Here is a 21,053-nt window from a genome sequence, read left to right as displayed (position 1 = left end):
ATTATTTCTTTAATTTTGCTTGAAAAGGATCTGCTCCTTCTGAATTTGCAGTTTTGCCCATAATGCTAAAATCTCCATTCAGTGGGTGTCCATCCTACAACCGATCTGTTTTGCATCTTCATTTATTAACTTTTCCACCCAATGAAATACTAAGTAGTTTCCTTTACCCATTGACACTTCTTCTTCATTCACTCAGAGTGATTTCCTGTATTTCTGTTGTCCTCAGGTGCAAATTGATGAGGAACATCTATTTCAATGATTTCCACTTTTTATTCAAGCTTACTGTTGTTTCTATATTTAGACATGCTATAATATGCTAGCAGAGTATTATTATAGTCAGTTTCCGGTCGAAAAAAAAAAAAAGGTTGATCCATGTAGCCTTATACCCCTCCAGTCTCTGTACCGTCACTCAGAATAGATTACAGGCTATTTTGTTCTTTTGTTGTCATTGGGCAGTTTTAACCTATGACCTGTGCTGTCATTGGCCTCTCCATAGGTAACATTAAACTTTTTTAGCTACACAGGCAGACAACTTGTCATTTCAACTTGCTGCCTTCTCCACCCTCTCCTACTAATTCTGCCATAGAATAATACCTTTCAACCTTCTTTCTACAGGGTGTTCAGAAATTTCCATTACAAACTTCTAGGACTTATAGGCGGGAGTGAGTACATAATATTTTGAATAGGAAACCATTCCCAGAAATGTACTGTTTCGTTTAGTGACATTTGCAATTCAGATGTTGAACTCATCCCTTCTGCTTAAGGAATTGACTTCAGCTTGATGCAGTACAGTTCTTGGGTAGCAATTCAGAAGGAAACATAACGAAAAATCCATTGCTCACTTCAGCACATTTATTTATATTAACAGTAAAACATTGTGTGTTTACTGTATTCCAGAGCAAAAACCAGTCTGGTGTACTGTGCATACAGAACAGTACTGGTGTGTCACAACAGTGTTTCAATGTGGTGCCCTCCAGCATTGTTACAAACATTGTACCTCTGAAGCATATTCTGGTACACACTCTCCATCCCATCTTGTGCCTCTTCAATTTCTAGTGCAGCAGCCAGAACTCATGTCAGCAGATCTTCTTCTGTGTCTATAGGAGTCTCCCAAATTAAACATTGCACAGACCATGATAAGTGGATATTTCGTTGTGTTTCCTTTTGGATTATTACCTAATAACTATACTGCACCGAGCATAATTCAATTCATCAAGCAGAAATGAATGCAATAAACATATGAACTGAAACCATCATAAAATGGAAACAGTACATATTCAGGCATGGGTTCCTATTCAAAATATTATGTACTCATTCCCCTCTGCAAGTCCTAGAAGTTTGTAATGGGAATTTCCGAACACCACGTACATTTTTCTTTTTCTCTCATTCTTTTTTTTGTGTTTATTCTTATTCTTTCTGTCATCAAGTTGTTATTTTAGACCATCCATCCTTTCAGCGTACTGGTATGGTCTTCCAGTCCATCTGCAATGACTTTATCATAATCAGAACATTAAACCCTAATTTCTTACCTTCATTTCTTCTTCCAGCTCTGTTCCTCGTATACCCATCTGTTGTGTATTAAAGGCACATTGCTGCTTGAATTTATGGATTAATTAATAGTGTGGGGTTCCTTTATGTGTAAATGGTTCAATTAATTAACTGAGCTAGGTGCCACATTGGCTATTACAAGTCAATTAAAACATGCTACTATGTGCATACAACCCTGAAAGAGAGATGAGCTGACAGAAATGTGATATGGAAATCAGACGTCTTAGGCAATGAAAGATTAACATTATGAAGTACATGTATTAAACAACTGGAAATCATCTTAAATAAAGTGACAAATCTTTAAAATTTAATAACTTGCTGAAGAAAACTGTTTGCATTGGAAACATGAAATTCCAAGCATCATAAAAAAAAGTACCACGTATTTTAATGTCTGTTTACAGTTTCATTCTGGAAGGAAGCTGTGCTCTTATTAACCAAACTGAAATTTAAGCCTAAACTTGAAAGATATTCTCCTGTTTGACACACACACACACACACAAGTATATATACTGATGGAAAGAAAAATTGCAACACTAAATAATAATTAATGTAGAGTTATGAAATTTCAGGAATATGAGGTCTGTTCAAAAAAATTCTGGAACTTGGTCCACAAAATTTTTCTGCATGTTGTTGTTGTTGTGGTCTTCAGCCCTGAGACTGGTTTGATGCAGCTCTCCATGCTACTCTATCCTGTGCAAGCTTCTTCATCTCCCAGTACTTACTGCAACCTACATCCTTCTGAATCTGCTTAGTGTATTCGTCTCTTGGTCTCCCTCTACGATTTTTACCCTCCACGCTGCTTTCCAATGCTAAATTTGTGATCCCTTAATGCCTCAAAACATGTCCTACCAACTGGTCCCTTCTTTTTCTCAAGTTGTGCCACAAACTCCTCTTCTCCCCAATTCTATTTAATACCTCCTCATTAGTTATGTGATCTACCCATCTAATCTTCAGCATTCTTCTGTAGCGCCACATTTCGAAGGCTTCTATTCTCTTCTTGTCCAAACTATTTATCGTCCATGTTTCACTTCCATAGATGGCTACACTCCATACAAATACTTTCAGAAACGACTTCCTGACACTTAAATCTATACTCGATGTTAACAAACTTCTCTTCTTCAGAAACGCTTTCCTTGCCTTTGCCAATCTATATTTTATATCCTCTCTACTTTGACCATCATCAGTTATTTTGCTCCCTAAATAGCAAAACTCCTTTACTACTTTAAGTGTCTCATTTCCTAATCTAATTCCCTCGGCATCACATGATTTAATTTGACTACATTCCATTATTCTCGTTTTGCTTTTGTTGATGTTCATTTTACATCCTCCTTTCAAGACACTGTCCATTCCGTTCAACTGCTCTTCCAAGTCCTTTGCTGTCTCTGACAGAATTACAATGTCATCGGCGAACCTCAAAGTTTTATTTCTTCTCCATGAATTTTAGTACCTACTCCAAATTTTTCTTATGTTTCCTTTACTGCTTGCTCAATATACAGATTGAATAACATCGGGGAGAGGCTTCAACCCTGTCTCACTCCCTTCCCAACCACTGCTTCCCTTTCATGCCCTTCGGCTCTTATAACTGCCATCTCGTTTCTGTACAAGTTGTAAATAGCCTTTCGCTCCCTGTATTTTACCCCTGCCACCTTTAGAATTTGAAAGAGAGTATTCAAGTTAACATTGTCAAAAGCTTTCTCTAAGTCTACAAATGCTAGAAACGTAGGTTTGCCTTTTCTTAATCTTTCTTCTAAGATAAGTCATAAGGTTAGTACTGCCTCACATGTTCCAACATTTCTACGGAATCCAAACTGATCTTCCCCGAGGTCGGCTTCTACCAGTTTTTCCATTCATCTGTAAATAATTCGCGTTAGTATTTTGCATCTGTGACTTATTAAACTGATAGTTCGGTAATTTTCACATCTGTCAACACCTGCTTTCTTTCGGATTGGAATTATTATATTCTTCTTGAAGTCTGAGGGTATTTCGCCTGTCTCATACATCTTGCTCACCAGATGGTAGAGTTTTGTCATGAGTGGCGCTCCCAAGGTCGTCAGTAGTTGTAATGGAATGTTGTCTACACCCGGGGCCTTGTTTCGACTCAGGTCTTTGTCCGCCGCTCGTGGTCTCGCGGTAGCGTTCTCGCTTCCCGAGCACGGGGTCCCGGGTTCGATTCCCGGTGGGGTCAGGGATTTTCACCTGCCTCGAGATGACTGGGTGTTTGTGTTGTCCTCATCATTTCATCATCATCCAGGAAAGTGGCAAAATTGGACTGAGCACAGATTGGATCATTGTACGGGCGCTGATAACCACGCAGTTGAGCGCCCCACAAACCCAACATCATCATCATCATCGACTCAGGTCTTTCAGTGCTCTGTCAAACTCTTCACGCAGTATCTTATCTCCCATTTCGTCGTCATCTACATCCTCTTCCATTTCCATAATATTGTCCTCAAGTACTTCGCCCTTGTATAAACCCTCTATATACTCCGTCCACCTTTCTGCCTCCCCTTCTTTGCTTAGAACTGGGTTTCCATCTGAGCTCTTGATATTCATACAAGCGGTTCTCTTCTCTCCATAAAGGTCTCTTTAATTTTCCTGTAGGCATTATCTGTCTTACCCCTCGTGAGATAAGCCTCTACATCCATACATTTGTCCTCTAGCCATCCCTGCTTAGCCATTTTGCATTTCCTGTCGATCTCATTTTTGAGATGTTTGTATTCCTTTTTACCTGCTTCACTTACTCATTTTTGTATTTTCTCCTTTCATCAGTTAAATTCAGTACTTCTTCTGTTACCGTATTTACTCGAGTCTAAGCCGCACTCGAATCTAAGCCGCACCTGAAAAATGAGACTGGAAATAAAGGAAAAAAAATTTCCCGACTCTAAGCCGCACCTGACATTTGAGACTCGAAATTCAAGGGGAGAGAAAAGTTTTAGGCCACATCTCCAAATCGAAACAAAGTTGGTCCACTGTAATATGAGACAATTTAGGCCGAATGAATGACAATACAGCTACAGTAGTTTGGTTCGAGTCGTAAGCTTAGCAGTTAAGCTTTACCAGGTAGCCATTGCTATGCGTCTGGCGCTCCGTCCGTATTTATACGGGTACACTTCCTTTTTCACGTGCTTCATATGGTTTGAATTGATTGCTTATTTTTCTTTGATCTGATAAGCGCAGTTTTCTTTGTTATAGGTGTTTACGTCACTCTACGCTGAAAATGCATTACTGTACTGTGTCATGCATTGTTTGACGTCGTACTCTGATACTGCGTGTTTACGGCCTGTCGCCGATCGCGGCATGGCTTGCTTTTGTGCGCGCTACCGCCGCTTACAAATAAAAAAAAAAGAGAGAGAGAGGAATCGTCTCATTAGCGAAACAATGGCAAGAGACTGCTACTTGTTGTTACTTACACTGCTGCTTTCTTTGATAATGATCAGCAAGAACTAAATAATAGACTGCGTATGATAGAAGATGTTCTGAACGAGAGTTTAGTGAAAATTTTTCTCCGTTTTAAAATCTTTGCAGGCGCCTCTTTAGTACATTACATTCTGCACAGAAATTAGAGTCATCTTAGATTTAAAAATCTAGTCACTTGCCTCGCTTCATTTCTGACTGTATCACTGTTTAGCATAAGAATAATACGGATATAAACATGACATGATATGTATATTCTTCCGCGTTTGCTGTTGTCTCACTCTAGTTTTGTGGTTTATTACGCAGACAGGATTTAAATGAGATAGCAGCAAACACGAAACAATACATGGAAAAATGTTTATATTCGTATTATTCTTATGGTGACGAGAATACTGCATGTGATTCACAATTTATAAAAGTTCCTATTAGCAACCATCTCTTCTCACAGATAGGAAAAAATTCATAACGTAGAGTTGGCCATATTGACAAACATTCTTGCCAGTCGGGTTTTTGTAGTACATTGAAATGCTGCTACATTCGAAGATGAACAATACGGAATTCGTATTTACTTCGTTGGATAATGTATGAAAATGCAGTGGTCGAAACTCGGCGCGGAGGTTTTTTTTTTTTTAATTTATTTACTGACGCAGAGGTTTTGGCGCCAGTATTTATCTTTGTGCCTACAAAGCATGCCTGTGTAGCGCTACATATATTCGACGGCAGAACTAAGTTGTGGCGGCACCCACCGACATTTTTAAGAACTTCCGCTTGCTTTGCACTCGATTCTAAGCCGCAGGCGGTTTTTTGGATTACAAAAACCGTAAATAAAGTGCGGCTTAGATTCGAGTAAATACGGTACCTAAGGATTTCTACTAGCCCTCGTCTTTTTACCTACTTGATCGTCTGCTGCCTTCACTACTTCATCCCTCAGAGCTACCCATTCTTCTTCTACTGTATTTCTTTCCCCCATTCCTGTCAATTGTTCCCTTATGCTCTCCCTGAAACTTCCTACAACCTCTGGTTTAGTTGGTTTATCCAGGTCCCATCTCCTTAAATTAGCACCTTTTCTGCATGTACCTGTTACTTACTGTGCTCAGTCTCCTTGCAGATACTCTCCTCCACAACTGATACACTGTTCCTAACGTTGTTTCCACTTCCAAGAAGCACCATCTTTGAATTTTTTTTATCTCATCTACTGTTGCAAATCTTCGTCCTTTCAACTGGGTTTTCAACTTTGGAAATAAAAAAAGAGTCTGCAGGGGACAGGCTTGGAGAGTACGGAGGATTGAGGCAGCACAGTGATTTTGTTTTTTGTGCATTATTCATGCACCAACTAGGATGAGTGTGCAGGTGTGTTATCGTGAAGCAAGAGCCATGAATTGTCTTTGCCACATTTCAGGCCGTTTCCTTCTCACATGTTTTCACAGGTGTCACAACACGGCCCGATAGTATCATCGATTAAGAGTTTGTCCCTGTAGCATGAATTCATGACGAACTAATCCTTCAAATTCAAAGAAAACTATCAGCATGGCTTTGACATTTGACCTGATCTGACTAGATTTTTTGGTCTTGGAGAACCTTTCCCAACCCATCGTGAAGATTGAACCTTGCTCTCAACATCATAACTGTAGACCCACGTCTCTTCGCCAGTTATGATTCTCTTAAGGAACACCTCATTCTCACTTGCGCAGTCCAAAAGCTCTTCACAGATTGCGAGGTGAAGGTCTTTATGGTCTTGACTCAAGAGCCAGGGGACGTACTTGGCAGCAACATGATGCATTCCAAGATGCTTTGTCAGGATTTCATGACATGATCCATCTGAGATGTTACATTCTTCTTCAATTTCTCAGACTAGTCTTCAATTGGCATGCACAATTTCATTGACATACCTGACATGAGCATTGTCAGTGGATGTCTGAGGGAATTCTGAATGAGGGTCATTTTTAATTTCAGTCTGGCCATTTTTAAACTGTGTGACCCATTTGTAACACCAAGTACAGCTTAAGCACTCATCACCATAGGTTCCTGCATCATTTGCGGTGCCTCTATAAAGGTTTTCTTGAGTTTTTTTTGCAAAATTTAATGGAGACGTGCTGCTCTTCTAACTCTGCCATCTCAAAATTTGCAAACTGTGTGACACAGCTTCTCCTCAATACAGCACTGAACAGTTACTAACAGAATACAACAATAAAGCCTCTGGCATTAAACACAGGCATATGCAGGGATGCCAACCGCATTTCGCTCCGACACACCATCGGTGCAAAATTACGGATGTTCTGGAATTTTTTGAACAGACCTTGTACATTTGTGTAGTAGAGCATGTTATGTTACAACAGTGGCATTTGGGCAAGTGCTATCATGTTGGAAAACACACCATGGAATTCTGTTCATGAGTGGCAACACGACAGGTCAAATCACCAGATTGACGTAAAATTTTGCAGCCAGTTTGTGTGGGATAACCACCAGTGGTCTTGCTGTCATATTAAATTACATCCCAGACCATAACTCTAGGTGTAGGCCCAGTGTGTGTAGCATGCAGACAGGTTGGTTGCAGGCCCTCAACTGGCCCCCTTCTGACCCTTACACGGCCATCATTGGCAATGAAACGGAACCATCTCACGGCCATCATTGGCAATGAAGCAGAACCAGCTTTCATCAGGAAACACAACAGACCCGCATCCTGCCCTCCAACAATCTTTTGCTTGAACCATGTAAGTCGCAAATGGTGTTGGTTTGGGGTCAGTGGAACGCACGCTACAGGGGTGTGACTCCCAGGCATCCTTGAAGTAACCAATCTGTAACAGTTTGTTGTGTTATGGTGGTGCTAGCTGATGCTCAGATTTCTCCTGCAGATGCACTGCAATGCACCAGAGCCATATGCAAAACATAATGGTCTTCTCTCTCAATAGTGTCACATTGCCATCTGGAGCCTAGTCTTCTTGTGACCATACATTCTCATAACCACTGCTGTCAGCAGTCACTTACAGTAGCTACATTCCTGCCATGTCTTTCTGCAATATCATAGAAGGAACATTCAGATTCTTGTAGCCCTGTTACAAGGCCTCATTCAAACTCAGTGAGGTGTTGATAATGGCACATTCGTCTCCTTAAAGTCATTCTTGACTAACATCAATTCATCATGTCCAGTCTCAAAGGTAACTAATGTTCACAAGCATCCTTGTAATAGTGCTGATAGTGCCCGTCTTATGCGATTGGCTTAAAATTGGAATAAATGTTGTTTTTCAGATGTCGGAACTCATCCACCAACTTTAGTTTACGTTGGACACAACTCCTCCTTTTTATTCTCTCTCTCTCTCTCTCTCTCTCTCTCTCTCTCTCTCTGTGTGTGTGTGTGTGTTTGTGTGTGTGTGTGTGTGTGTGTGTGTGTGTGTGTGTGTGTGTGTCTCTCTCTCTCTGTCTGTCTGTCTGAGACATAAAGCACGGTACAGTATAGTTACATATTCATATAAGGAATATGCTGTTTTTTCATCATTATTGCGCTGGTGTTATTATTGTTACAATTATACAGTTAACACTGCATTTCATTTTCAGCATGGTGAAGGCAGCAGCGTTCACAGTAATAGTAGCAGTACCTCAGACAACTCACAGCCACAGTTGGAGCTTTCATTTGAATATCTTATGTCAAAGGACAAGCTCCAGTGGATTACAATTGCAAGTGAGCAAGCAATTCTGATGTCTGTGTGCCTTCAGGCTATGGTTGATGAATTATTACTCAAAAAGACTGGAATGAAGAGAAGACAGGTGTGTACCTTGTTGTTTTCATAATAATAATATGGGGCTGAGTGGTCTAGTGGTAAAGTATGGGCCTGGAAAGTGAAAGGCCATGGGACCGAATTGTGGCCCAACCACGGAATATTCCAGTCTTCCATTAACCTAGCCTTCGCCTATCAATAATGCAAAAATTTGCCAGGAATGACACATGGCTTGCATCTACATTAAAATGTAGGTCTGCTTTCCCCAGTAGTGTTACTAAGATAGCTTAAGGACACACAAGCTGTTGATGTGGCAGTGAATGGAAAGACTTGTTCTACTCTGTTGAGCCATGTGGAATTATTATTATCGTATTAATATTAATGTTGTATGTCAGTATTATTTTGCTGTCATCAGTTTTAGAGCATTTAGAAATTTTTGCTCTTAGATTTCATTTTGTGATAAAAGTTAGAAATCTGTTGTTCAACATAAATAATTCAACTTGCCTGCTGTATTCAATAATCTCTCGTGCATATCTCAAAATAATAGAATAGAATAGCGTAATAGAAAAGAATAGTAATCAGAGCCAAAATGCAAAAGATAATCGAATGTTACAAACACTTTTGAAGTTTTTATTGAGCTAAAAGAAATTTGGTGACACTGTTCGCATTGACACAAGCATTCAGGCCAAGCTTGAAACTTATGCAGTTTGGAAGAGGTGGTGTATGGGTTATTAGTAATGTAAGCATATGACTTCCAGTGGGTGTGCTTCCTAAATATTGGTAGACAAAATAGACTAGTGGGGTACTTGGTGTCAAGAACAGAAGTAGGGAACTCAGTAGTGGAGAACAAAAGACTAACAAAGAGTTACAAATGTTAACTGTTTACAGAATTTTGATACACTGGTTATTATGTGTGCCATTGCAGACTAATGAAAATAGGTAAAAATACCTCACATGTACTCGTTGAATTGGAAACATTTAATAGAATATTCTAAAATATTGCACAAGTGTGTGGAACCCATACCGAATAGAACTAACAATGGATACTGAATGTATACAGAGGAGGGCAGCATGAATGGTCACAGGTTTGATCCGTGGGTGTGTGTCGAGATACATAAACTATCCCGAGAAAATCTATTAACAAAGTTTCAAGAACTGGCTTTAAATGATGACTCTTAGGAATATACTACAATCCTGTATGTATTGTTCACATAGGGATCATGAGGATAAGATTAGAATGCACGCACAGAGACACTCAGTCAATCATTCTTCCCCTGCTCCATATGTTAATGGAACGGGAAGAAATCCTAGTAACTGATACAAAGCGACATACCTTCTTCAAGCAATTTGATGGTTTTCAGAGTATAGATGTAAATGTAGATGTAGAATAGGTGTGTTGTGATGAAAGAATCATAGAGATGGAAATGGTGTTAGAAGATCAGATGGTAATTGTAATTTGAAAGATGAAATATTAAAAGAATAGATTTGAGGCAAATGAAAGAGGAAGGTGGTGGAGAGGAAGTGGTGTTTAAGAGTGCTAGGTAGATATTGCAAACTTCATTATATTGTATGGAAGTATATATTTTTGTGGTGATGCTGAATAATGTATAATAATAATAATATGTTTTTATTCTTTATTTTAACCCTTTGATTGCTGGAGGCGCACCATATGCTTGGTGTGCTGAGGCGCTGTGACCTGCAGCGTAATCCGGCTACCTGCAGTGCATGTCTGTCCCTTGGTGCCGCTGCCAGGAACGGAGCGGCCCATGCTGCCCAACCCACCCTGTGCTGAATACTTCTCAGCTGATTATGACTTGCACAGAGCCAGCATGAATTTTTAGCGACTTTCAACTGTAATATCTCAGGCAATACTTTTTGTAAAGAAATAAAAATTGGCCATCTTGTACAACTCTATGCGTTCTCTTAAGGATAATAATGACAAGAATTTTACGAGCTATATTGAACCAGAAAATTGTAGATAAATCGGCCAAAAAAATAGGTACCTGAAAAAATTTCGAAGTTTTGCTTCTTGCATCTCCTGATCTAATGCTACGACAAACATGAAACTTGGCATGTAGTAACCTAACAACACAAGGCTCTTAAATATAAAGTTTCATTTCTGTAGCACTTTCCAGTACTGAATGAATTTAGCGCAAAATAGAAGATTTTGTAAAAATATCAAAAATGCCGTGTTTTCATTCTGATTTTGTGAAAAACTATGGTCTATAAAACATACCAAGTTGTATAATTGGAATGAAAGTTGGACGTGAAAATCAGGCCCAAAAACAATGTAAACTTTGGCTTCGCATATCTAGTAGAGTGAATGCATGATGAAAATGAAATTTAGAGTGCAATAGATTGATAGCACAACAATATTTATTTATTTTCTGTCTATATAACAAAAAGTTTTCGGCCATTGTCAGGAAAATTTAGCTTACATTACACATATACAGTAAAATATTTACCTTCTTTCATAACATCATATGGATGAGACACATGTCTGTACACACTATTTTTCAAAAGGGCATTACAAGTAGATTCCTCTATAGTGTAACACAATTTATCTTATATTTATAATAGTACATTACACATAATACAGTGTATAGCTATGTTCTTTCATACCACTGATAGATCGGAGACATTGTCTATATACAGTTTTCCAAGATGGCACTACAACTTAAAGTCCTCTATAGAGTAACAACACTTCTCTATTTATAATTGCTTCAGCCTACTCTTTAGCATATTTAGATTTGCTTTCTTGAGTTCACAGGATAGTGCATTGTAGATAATTGCTCCCATTCTATGTGGGCTGTGGTCCGCTGCCTTTTTATTGGTCACAATTCTATGAAAATTTGCCCTCCCCGTGTATCATAGTTGTGTACGTTACTGTTTGTCATATTAAATTCGGGATTTTGTTTCACGAACATGGCTGTCTGCAGTATATACATGGAATACACCGTAAGAATTTTATATTTTCTAAAGATGTCTCTACAAGGCTCTCTCTTCATTACCTTGGCTACCATTCTTACTGCCTTTTTTTGTGATCTAAAAAGTCTATCTATATGAACTGCTGATTCCCCACTCCATATCTCAATACCATACTGAAGGTGCAGATGAATCAACCCAAAATATATTTGCCTTAAAGTATCATGGTCCAAGAAGGCTGAGACCTGTTTCAGTAGAAACACATTTCTACTGATTTTCTTGCGTATATTATCTACATGTTCTTTCCATGATAAGTGTTCATCAACAATGATGCCCAAAAATTTATGTGAATTTGTATATGCAACACCCAATGGGGATGTAAATACAGTATCAGTTATGGCTGCAGTATAACTGAGGATGAACTTCATTATTACCGTTTTGTCTTTATTTACAAGAAGCTTGTTTGCTGTAAGGTATGTGGACAGGGCATTGAAACTGATCTCAGTACTGTTAGCTGCAGACTGCATATCACTGCCACAGCTGATGAAGGACATGTCATCGGCATAGCTTACAACCAAGCAATTTTGGGGTTCAAATAAGTTATTTACGTACACAGGGAACAGAAAAGGCCCTAGTATGCTTCCTTGAGGCACGCCACATTGAAGTGTCCTGAAGGTTGATTTGGTTGTTAGAAACTGCTCATTATTTTTATAAGTTAGCTTTACACACTGTTTCCTGTTATTCAAATAGGAGGTAAGTAGTTTCAAGGCTAGTCCTCTCAACCTTACACAGAAGAATGGTATGATTCACAGTATCAAAGGCTTTACTCATATCTAGGAAAGTGCCTATTACCTTGTCACTTTTGTCCAGCTTATTTAATATTTCATGCATAAAAGATGCTACTGCTGTTGTAGTAGATCTCCCTTTTCTAAATCCATGTTGTAGGTCGTTTAACAGATTGTGTTTGGTGAAATATGATTCAACTTGATTTAGTATTACTCTCTCTAACAATTTGCCTAATTCTGAGGTTAATGATATTGGCCTGTAGTTTTTAGTGTTAGTTTTTAATCCCTTTTTATGCATTGGTATAATTTCAGTAATTTTCAAAATGTCAGGGAATACACCATTACTGAGGGAGGTATTTATCAAGTGAGTCGGGGGTTTCACTAATTCAGCCCTGCATTCCTTTGGCACTTTAGGTGAAATGTCATCCCAGCCAGGAGACATTTTTGGTCGAAGTGCTGATATGATTGCTAGGATGTCCCTCTCAGTAATGCCGTAGATATAAAAGGACTGGCTAGATTTTCCAAGACTAAAATTTTGTGGCTTGACATAAACTTCATTTGTACCAACTGTACTGAACTTTTGTATAAATTTCTCACACACTTCTTTTGGGTCATTTATTTCTTCACCATTTTCTTTTAATGTTATGTTGCTGTGTTCACAAAATTCTGTTTCCCACTTTCTTTATGCATTATTTTCCAGGCAGTGTTACTGATACAGCTAGAGTTCCTTATTTCAGAGGTATATTTCTGTGCTTTTGGGTTAGTCAAGGACTCTCATTATGTTTTTCTGAGAAGTTTATATTTTGTTGAGAAATATTGTAGTTTAGTATCTCTAAAAAAAGTATATAGCAATCTTTCATTTTCTCCCTCAGTTCAATAATTTCAGAAGGGAGATTCTCGGCTTTATCGTTTACAGCTTTATTTACTTTTTTAGCTAAAGGACAGGATTCATTTAAAGTGTTACAGAAATATTCCCATTTTTCATTCACTTCAGTTGCATTGTTCGCTGGTTCCCATTTTTTATTCCCTAGTGCCATCTTAAGCTTAGAATAATCAAATTTTCTTCTATATATAACTGTATCACTTTCAGTTACATCTATGTTCCCTACATCAGTTTCCATAGTAAGAGCTCTGTAATCACAAATGTAGTTTTCTAAGGTGTTTTCATTTACTTTCTCTTTTCCTACATTTGTGAGAACATGGTCAATACATGTCTTCGTATTTGCAGTGGCTCTTGTAGGTTCTGAGTTCATATGTTTAAAGTTATAACACTGTAATACATCCATATAGTGCAAATAATTAACACTATTATTTAATGAGTCTATGTTGATGTCTCCAACAAGCAACAAGTGTTATTTATACACTGCTGTCCCCTCCAGCAAGTCCTCTGGGCAATTTAGAAACTCTTCTGTGTTGCTTCCAGGTGACCTATACAGTGCTGCTGTAATAAGGCTGTTGTTTCCATACTTTAGGTTTACTACTGCAACCTCAAATACCATTTCAGTACTCAGATCATCTATCCATTTCACTTTTTCACATTTTACATCATTTCTACTATAAATGCCTACCCCACCACTTTTGTGTGTCTTTCTGCAATACAAGTTTATAAGTTTGTAATTTTTTAGCCTGTAATCATATGCTTCCTCTTCTTTGTATCCCAATTCACTCACTAGGAAGAGATGTGGCTTAGTTTCATTTAGGTAAACACTCAACTGCTCTGTTTTATTAATTACATACTGGACATTCTGAGATGCAAGGGTTAATTTATTATGCTTTCCTCTAAAGAAACATCATTGTTTACTTTGTGACTGAGAATTCTGTTTAATTCATCTTTTTCTTTGATAATTTCCCATATTTTCTCGCACAAGAATTTTTTGCCTACTGTGGGCTTTATTATACTGGTGCAATGTACTTGGCATAATTACATTTGCTGCAGTACATATATTGTGCTATCTCAATCACCAACTCCATTCATTTGCCAGTAAACTGCTACATATGAAGCAGTGAGGCAGTGTTTGAATAGTTTTACACCTGTTACATCTATTTCCCATCCTTCTTTTCGATCTGGAATTTGGAGAGGCACTGGCAAATTAAAAAATAGATTTTTTTTAGTAATTCTTTTAGAAGTGTCAATAAATTTTCTCAGATTTAGTTCCCAATGAGTAGTAATGTTTCTTTGTATGATAAGTCTCAAAGCAGGGTACAACACGTAATGGAACACTTCACATTTTGCATTGGTATCTAGTTTCCCAGCATACTTTCTGTTTCGTGCAAACCATACATCTGCACATTAGCATACTTTTCTGCAAATGTTCACTCACAATAAGAGATGGAAAATGTCTCCCTGCGAATTACAGAGGATTCTCATCTTCGTAGCACCTTCCCCTACCAGCTTCTTTCCGTTCTGTAGCATATTTTTCTACCTCTCCCTTACGAGAGAAAGGTGAAACTCTGAGAGTGCCATTTGTCGCCCTGTTACTGACCGGGGGAGAGCATGAGCATGTAGAATGATGCACAAGTCCAGAATGTGAAAAAAATATTTCTTGTACCATTTCACAGTCTTACGCACTGATCCCACTGAGCTCAGTAACATGTCACAATGGTCAACTGCACCCATACTCGAATTGCAATCTACAATAACATTGCGGTTTCTTTATATATATATATATGTTTTTCCAGTATTTCTGTCAGTCTTCTCTATTTCAACGATTTGTTTTGTGTGACTTGTAGTTAACATGCACACCTCTCTTACTGCACCACTTGATAGCAAGGATCTTGTCAGTGGACTTAAACTCAGTTTCTCCTTGTTTTAATTTCTTCTGCAGTTTGGCATGTTGCACCTATTCTTACCGAACAGTGCCACATGCAGCTGTTCCATGGTTGTGAAACCAGAGGAACAGGGCCAGGCTGGAGTACCGATTATCGACATATAAAATATGACCCTGTTCAAAATACAGTCCCATAAGAGTTGCCACTACGTCGCCACATTTTCCTAAATTGTGGAACCCAAGTTCTGTTGTTGCGCCTGTATATATAATAAAATCCAAAATATACCCACTCTGACAGTCACACAGTACAAAAGTCTTCATTCTGAATCTACTTCGCTTGGTTGGAGTAAGCTGCTTAAAAGATAATCATCCTTTGAACAGCAAGAGACTTTTGTCTATACAAACCTTGTGATATTTGTCAACAATTGTCCTAATCTTGAATAAACTGTCACCTCCAGTCCTGCAGAGTTCTCACTGAAGTGTAACACGCTCAGAAGTAGTCAAAAACGGTCTCAGGACATAATTTTGCTGAAAACTGGTGTGTTCAAAAGTGTATCTCTGGACCAATAACCACTTAATTTTAACTTCTTAACTTGCTTCATTAGAAGGCAAAGAGCAACAAAACAATACATTTCCTCAAATCCAGTGTCTTTCCACTTTGACAGTTGAGAATTCACAGATTTTGTAGTATTTTCTCTGGTGTAAACGTAAAAATGACTTGTTTCACCTGCAGTAAATTACAACAGTTCTTCAGGCATTATTATTACAAAAAATAAAAGAATGCTTGGGTCAGTATCTAGTCATCAAAGTAATGGTTTAACGGCTAGAAATCTGTTTCTTTCCAGTCAAATGTGTCACTTCAGTGTGCTCTTTTCAGAACCGTTTCACTGTCACTTTCTGATTCCACAGATTCAGAGGAAATGCTGACTGTGATTCTTGCTCTCCCCTCTGATGTAAAGGGCTGAGGACTACAGCTTTGAGATTCTGTTGAAGACTCACCACTGCAAGCAACATCAGATAGTTCACACTCACTGTTGCTCTTAGTGAGCATATCCAGGGTCTCTTTATCTGTGCAACCATGGCGAAGTGACATGAAAACTGACGAAAACACAGGAATCGAAGGCGAATTCTGCAAAGAGGGAACACAGCAACAAACATATATGCACTCTCGAACTATATATTCAGACCACTGAACAGCTGCTGGGAAAGCAGGGTGGAAAGACAGCTCTCTGTGTTTACACGTCTGTCGCGTTTGTGTAGCTGTGATACAGCGCGCCTAGCAGTGGAAAGGCTGGTGGCACGGTACGCGTCAACACGTCCTTAGTGCTGTAGAGAAGACCAAAGGTCCGCACTTAAACACGTCATGCACACCAGAGGAACGGCGAAGCATGACGAGTTAACACGTACCCAACAGTCAAATGGTTAATGATGATGTGATTTCAAGTGAAAGAAAGAAATCTTTAACTACTTGTGCAATACTGCTTGTACAAAATCATAAATTTATCAAAGAGCAATAACGCATGTAGACTTCCTTCCAGATGCTCAGGCAAATCTAAGCTTGTAATTAATGTGAAAAATATAAAAACAATTGTTGTTTCATTTTACAAATAGTATTCATGTGTGTGAACTGTTCACTATAGATGTTAAGACAGCTATTTATTATTTTTAGTCTAAGCCACAATATCAAAATATATAATCTTTGAACTTATTGTTTTCATTAAGTCCTGTAAAGTGTACTAAAATGAATTTTCAGACTTTAATGAAGGATGTTTTATTTGTCTCAAGTGAACATGTTGTTTTCAGCCTAGTGATAATTCTAGGAAGGGTAGCTGGTCGTACATGAAACGGGACGGGAGCAGCCAGTTAATAAGCATCAGTCAGTCAACATCAACAGATGGAATTGCAACAAAGCCCAGTGCAGAGGTATGTCCATCCGTTAGAAACAATTCCAAGAAACTATAACAATAAAAAATCTCTGATGACTAAAAGCTGCACGAAATAGCAAAATGATAGCTAAACTAAGAGAAAAAGGAACTATTTTATTCCTGTATTTTTATTCAGTATAATCACTTAGCATTGTGAAGGGCATAATGCTCACTCAATATTGCACTTTTTATATTTATGTATTTTTATGTTGTTATATGTATCAAATCTTTTTTTTATATGAAAGAGATAATGTTGACTGTGGCCATAGCATTCAATAAGCCACATATGCCTCTGGAGTAATTCCAAATAACAAGTACTTCAGGAACTTAATCGCCTTGTCTAGTTTTATAAGTTTGGCTAATGTGAGCTTCTTAAGTTAGGTGCTAATCAGCATCAGCAATCTTCTGCAACCTTAAGCTAAAGATATGTTTCAGCACCAGGCTGGCTCTATGGTCTAAGGGTTAATGTCACTGACCACTAACATGGATATCCCATGTTTGATTCATATTTTTCTGTGATGGAAAGGGCTGGAACAGGGTCATCGCAGCCTCTTGAGACCAAATGGGAAGCTGCTTAAATAAATGAACAGTGAAACTGACACACAATCTGCAGAAGTGGCATTAAACAGAATGGCTTGCACCAGACCTGTAGTTACACAACATTTATTGTTTATTCTTGAGCAATAACCTGGGTAGCTCTGCTGAGTTAACTTTTATTCTCTTAATTGACGTGGGAATAAAATTATTTACAATTTCTCTTGTAAAAGACTCCCTGTGGGATGGATGCATTATCTAAAACAAATAGCACATGCTCAACAAAGAGGGCTCCAGATTGCTCACTTTCAGCAACAGCTCTGAAGAGAATTCCATTTTGTAACAGGGCTCGTACACGTCTCAAAATGTTTCTCAAAATTGTTATCGTTGAACCTTTTTTGATCTTAATGTTTGTTGCAGAGCATAGGTAGATGGGATTTTAAGTTAAAATGTTTATCAATGTGCACATCCAGGAGATATGAACATTTGCTTTTATATATTTTGTTTCCACCTGTTCTATTGTTATCCTTCCTTGTACTGAACCAAATTAATTTTTTTCTGTGTCAGTTGATGGAATACATAGAGAAAATAATTTTGTGATAATATCATTTATAATTCCCTCTGTTGGTGCATCAGCAAGATGTTATCATCACTTTGTTAGTTATTGTTCTAGATATAATCGGTCAAATGAAGATAAAGTGTTTTCATGTGCCTGTAACATAGTTTCAACTTTGACTGTAAACTCCCTCTTTAATTTTTGTGAAAATGCAGTAATTTTGTTTGACTCCGTGAATAAAATTTGACTGGGGTGGCCAAATGGTTGAAATGTTTTGGGATAAAAGTCTGTCCTTTTAATCACTCTTGTCGCTGGAAGTAGCCATATCTGTTTGTTACTCTCAGTTTACTGTGCAGGTAGAAGAAACTCTGAGCATATTGAAGTTGTCCCTTTGTGGATCTTCCATTGTCATTAACTTTTGTGATTTTTTTTCCTGTAGTATACTGTGTATGAATGGTTGAGTGTTTTAGTGTGCTGTCATGTTTGTGGAGTAGTGCCAAAATGTGTATGCAAGTTTGTGTTAATGCTTTAATGGGAGTGGCATGGGAGAATGTTAAACAGAGCAGATTCTAGTTTGTTCAGGCGATAAACACTTTACTGAATCTTACTAGACACCCGTAAACTGCCTCGGACATTAAGTTTCCATAGGACTGTCAGATTTGTTTTTGTAGCTTCACGGTTATCATTACCTTTTTCCAATCTTTGGTATGTCCCCAAGCCGTGGATTATATTGATATAGATTTCACTGTTAAAAGTTTGTGCCACTTTATTTACACTTCAGTGATCGAGGAAAAATTATTTCACCTCAGACCACCTAGATGGTGTTAAGAACCTACGATCTACAATTGTGCACTTAAAATATGTAACACGAATGTAAAAACCAAGTTGTGCTATTGTATTTTTATTCACACTTTCTTTTCTTGCCTGCAGAATGGAGACACAAAACCTCCAGCCAAATTGGAATCCACATCATCTATGAAACGGCTGTCAGAAAAGTTGGCAAGTGTGTCACTTAAGTCTTCCATCAGACTGCTGCCTCACCCACTTGTTGAGAATGATGCATTTGAAGGAATTGGTGATGATGATCTCTAACAAAGTGAAATGTCTCATTGCTGAATAATGTGCAGTATTTATATTCAGCATTTAACTCTTTTTCAGTGCCAATGAAATATATAAATAACCATAAGTGTTGACATTCCAGGATTTAGAAATGTGCCGACAAAACTTTTAAATTTCTGTTTCTGATATTTTATGATGCTATTTTATGTGCGACAAAATGGAAGATATATTTTGAACTAAAGATATACACGGAAATACCAGCTGAACTGGATGGAAATATATTGGAAGCATTTTCATGACTTCAATATACTTTTTACATTGTTAAGCACGTATATCTTTTTTATGTAAAGTGATAACTTTGTTTCGTCCATGACAAGATACGTGATCTGTGTAGTTTGTGTGTGGCTATAAGTAACTTGTTGACAAGTGCATTGTAGTGCTTTGTGTCAGTTGCACATGGGAAGCTGAAGGCTTCAAAGACCATGAACTGTTTCTTACCGGTGAAATTTCATAATAATAAAAATTTTGAAAGTGTCACTGTGGGCTCTTTATTCAGTTCCCCTTTCTTTACTTGCAGGAAACATGACAGCTGCTGAATGAATACCTTAGTTACCATAAATTTCATCATTGAGCGAAAGAGGGTGATTTTGAGGTTAGGACATCAACAGCTCAATTATGCGTTTTCTTTTTTGTTTCACTAGTAAGAAATATTTCTTGTTAAAATGTGATCCACTCCCTCATATTTTCATTCATCCATTCATACTGAAGCAAACAACATTTTAAATTACTAATGAAGTCTTGGTGTAAAATCTATTGTCGAAATAAATTAAACCATAAATTAATAAAGAACGTATCACTAACATTGATGAGCTGGCCATCCTTGTGTAGACATTAATTTGTCGTTCTTTACGTAGCTTAACACATGAAAAAGTGTGTAACTTAGGCCATCTTCAACACATCTCCAGGTAACATCATCACTGCACTCTTGGCTGAATATGAAATGCAATAAGTTAAATTGTAACGCACTATACAATGGCAGCCCCTGCACTAATACGCACCACGTGTCACTCAGCAGTGCCTATTCAAAGACAACTAATTACCATTTCAATCCACTCATTGGCTAGAATATACCCAGTTAATGTGATATACCAACCATAGTTTACTAATACCGAATGCAGTCCTCTCCTCCCCCCCCCCCCTCCCCTCTCCACTTGTATGTGACTTCTCAATACCAATGGAAGGGTACAAGGGGGATGGGTTTCACATCATTGTATGACCCTACCTTATCCGTCAAAATAACATCTCTCGTGTACTTTTGTAAGCAGAGGATGGAGTTTTTGTATGTTCTACACTTTTTCTTTATACTTACATAGGCTGAGCAACTCCTCGAGGTCAGAGCAGTCAAATAATTTGTCAGAACTGATATGCAAAACTCAATGCATATTATATATATATATATAAACAAAGATGATGTGACTTACCATACGAAAGCGCTGGCAGGTCGATAGAAACACAAACAGACACAGACATACATACACACAAAATTCAAGCTTTTGCAACAAACTGTTGCCTCATCAGGAAAGAGGGAAGGAGAGGGAAGGACGAAAGGATGTGGGTTTTAAGGGAGAGGGTAAGGAGTCATTCCAATCCCGGGAGCGGAAAGACTTACCTTAGGGGGAAAAAAAGGACGGGTATACACTCACACCCACACACATATCCATCCACACATATACACACACAAGCAGACATATTTAGTTTCCCTCTATTATATATATATATATATATGTGTGTGTGTGAATTAATAGAGGGAAACATTCCACATGGGA

General features: G+C 38.1%; 1 protein-coding gene across 1 annotated transcript in view; it reads left to right on the top strand.

Moving 5' to 3' along the window:
• The window catches only part of LOC126473179 (sorting nexin-17), a 93,578-nt gene extending 73,814 nt beyond the window's left edge, over window positions 1-19,764 (top strand). The window contains exons 8-10 of the mRNA XM_050100071.1: window positions 8,515-8,724; window positions 16,957-17,076; window positions 19,099-19,764. Of these exons, the coding sequence (XP_049956028.1) occupies window positions 8,515-8,724; window positions 16,957-17,076; window positions 19,099-19,260 (492 nt within the window). The 3' untranslated portion in view covers window positions 19,261-19,764. The remainder of the gene's footprint in view (window positions 1-8,514; window positions 8,725-16,956; window positions 17,077-19,098) is intronic.
• The last annotated feature ends 1,289 nt before the right edge of the window (window positions 19,765-21,053 follow it).

The sequence above is a fragment of the Schistocerca serialis genome, chromosome 1 (assembly GCF_023864345.2).
Source record: "Schistocerca serialis cubense isolate TAMUIC-IGC-003099 chromosome 1, iqSchSeri2.2, whole genome shotgun sequence".
NCBI lineage: Eukaryota > Metazoa > Arthropoda > Insecta > Orthoptera > Acrididae > Schistocerca > Schistocerca serialis.
Note: the sequence above shows the minus strand (reverse complement) of the source record. Positions and strands in the feature narration are given on the sequence as shown.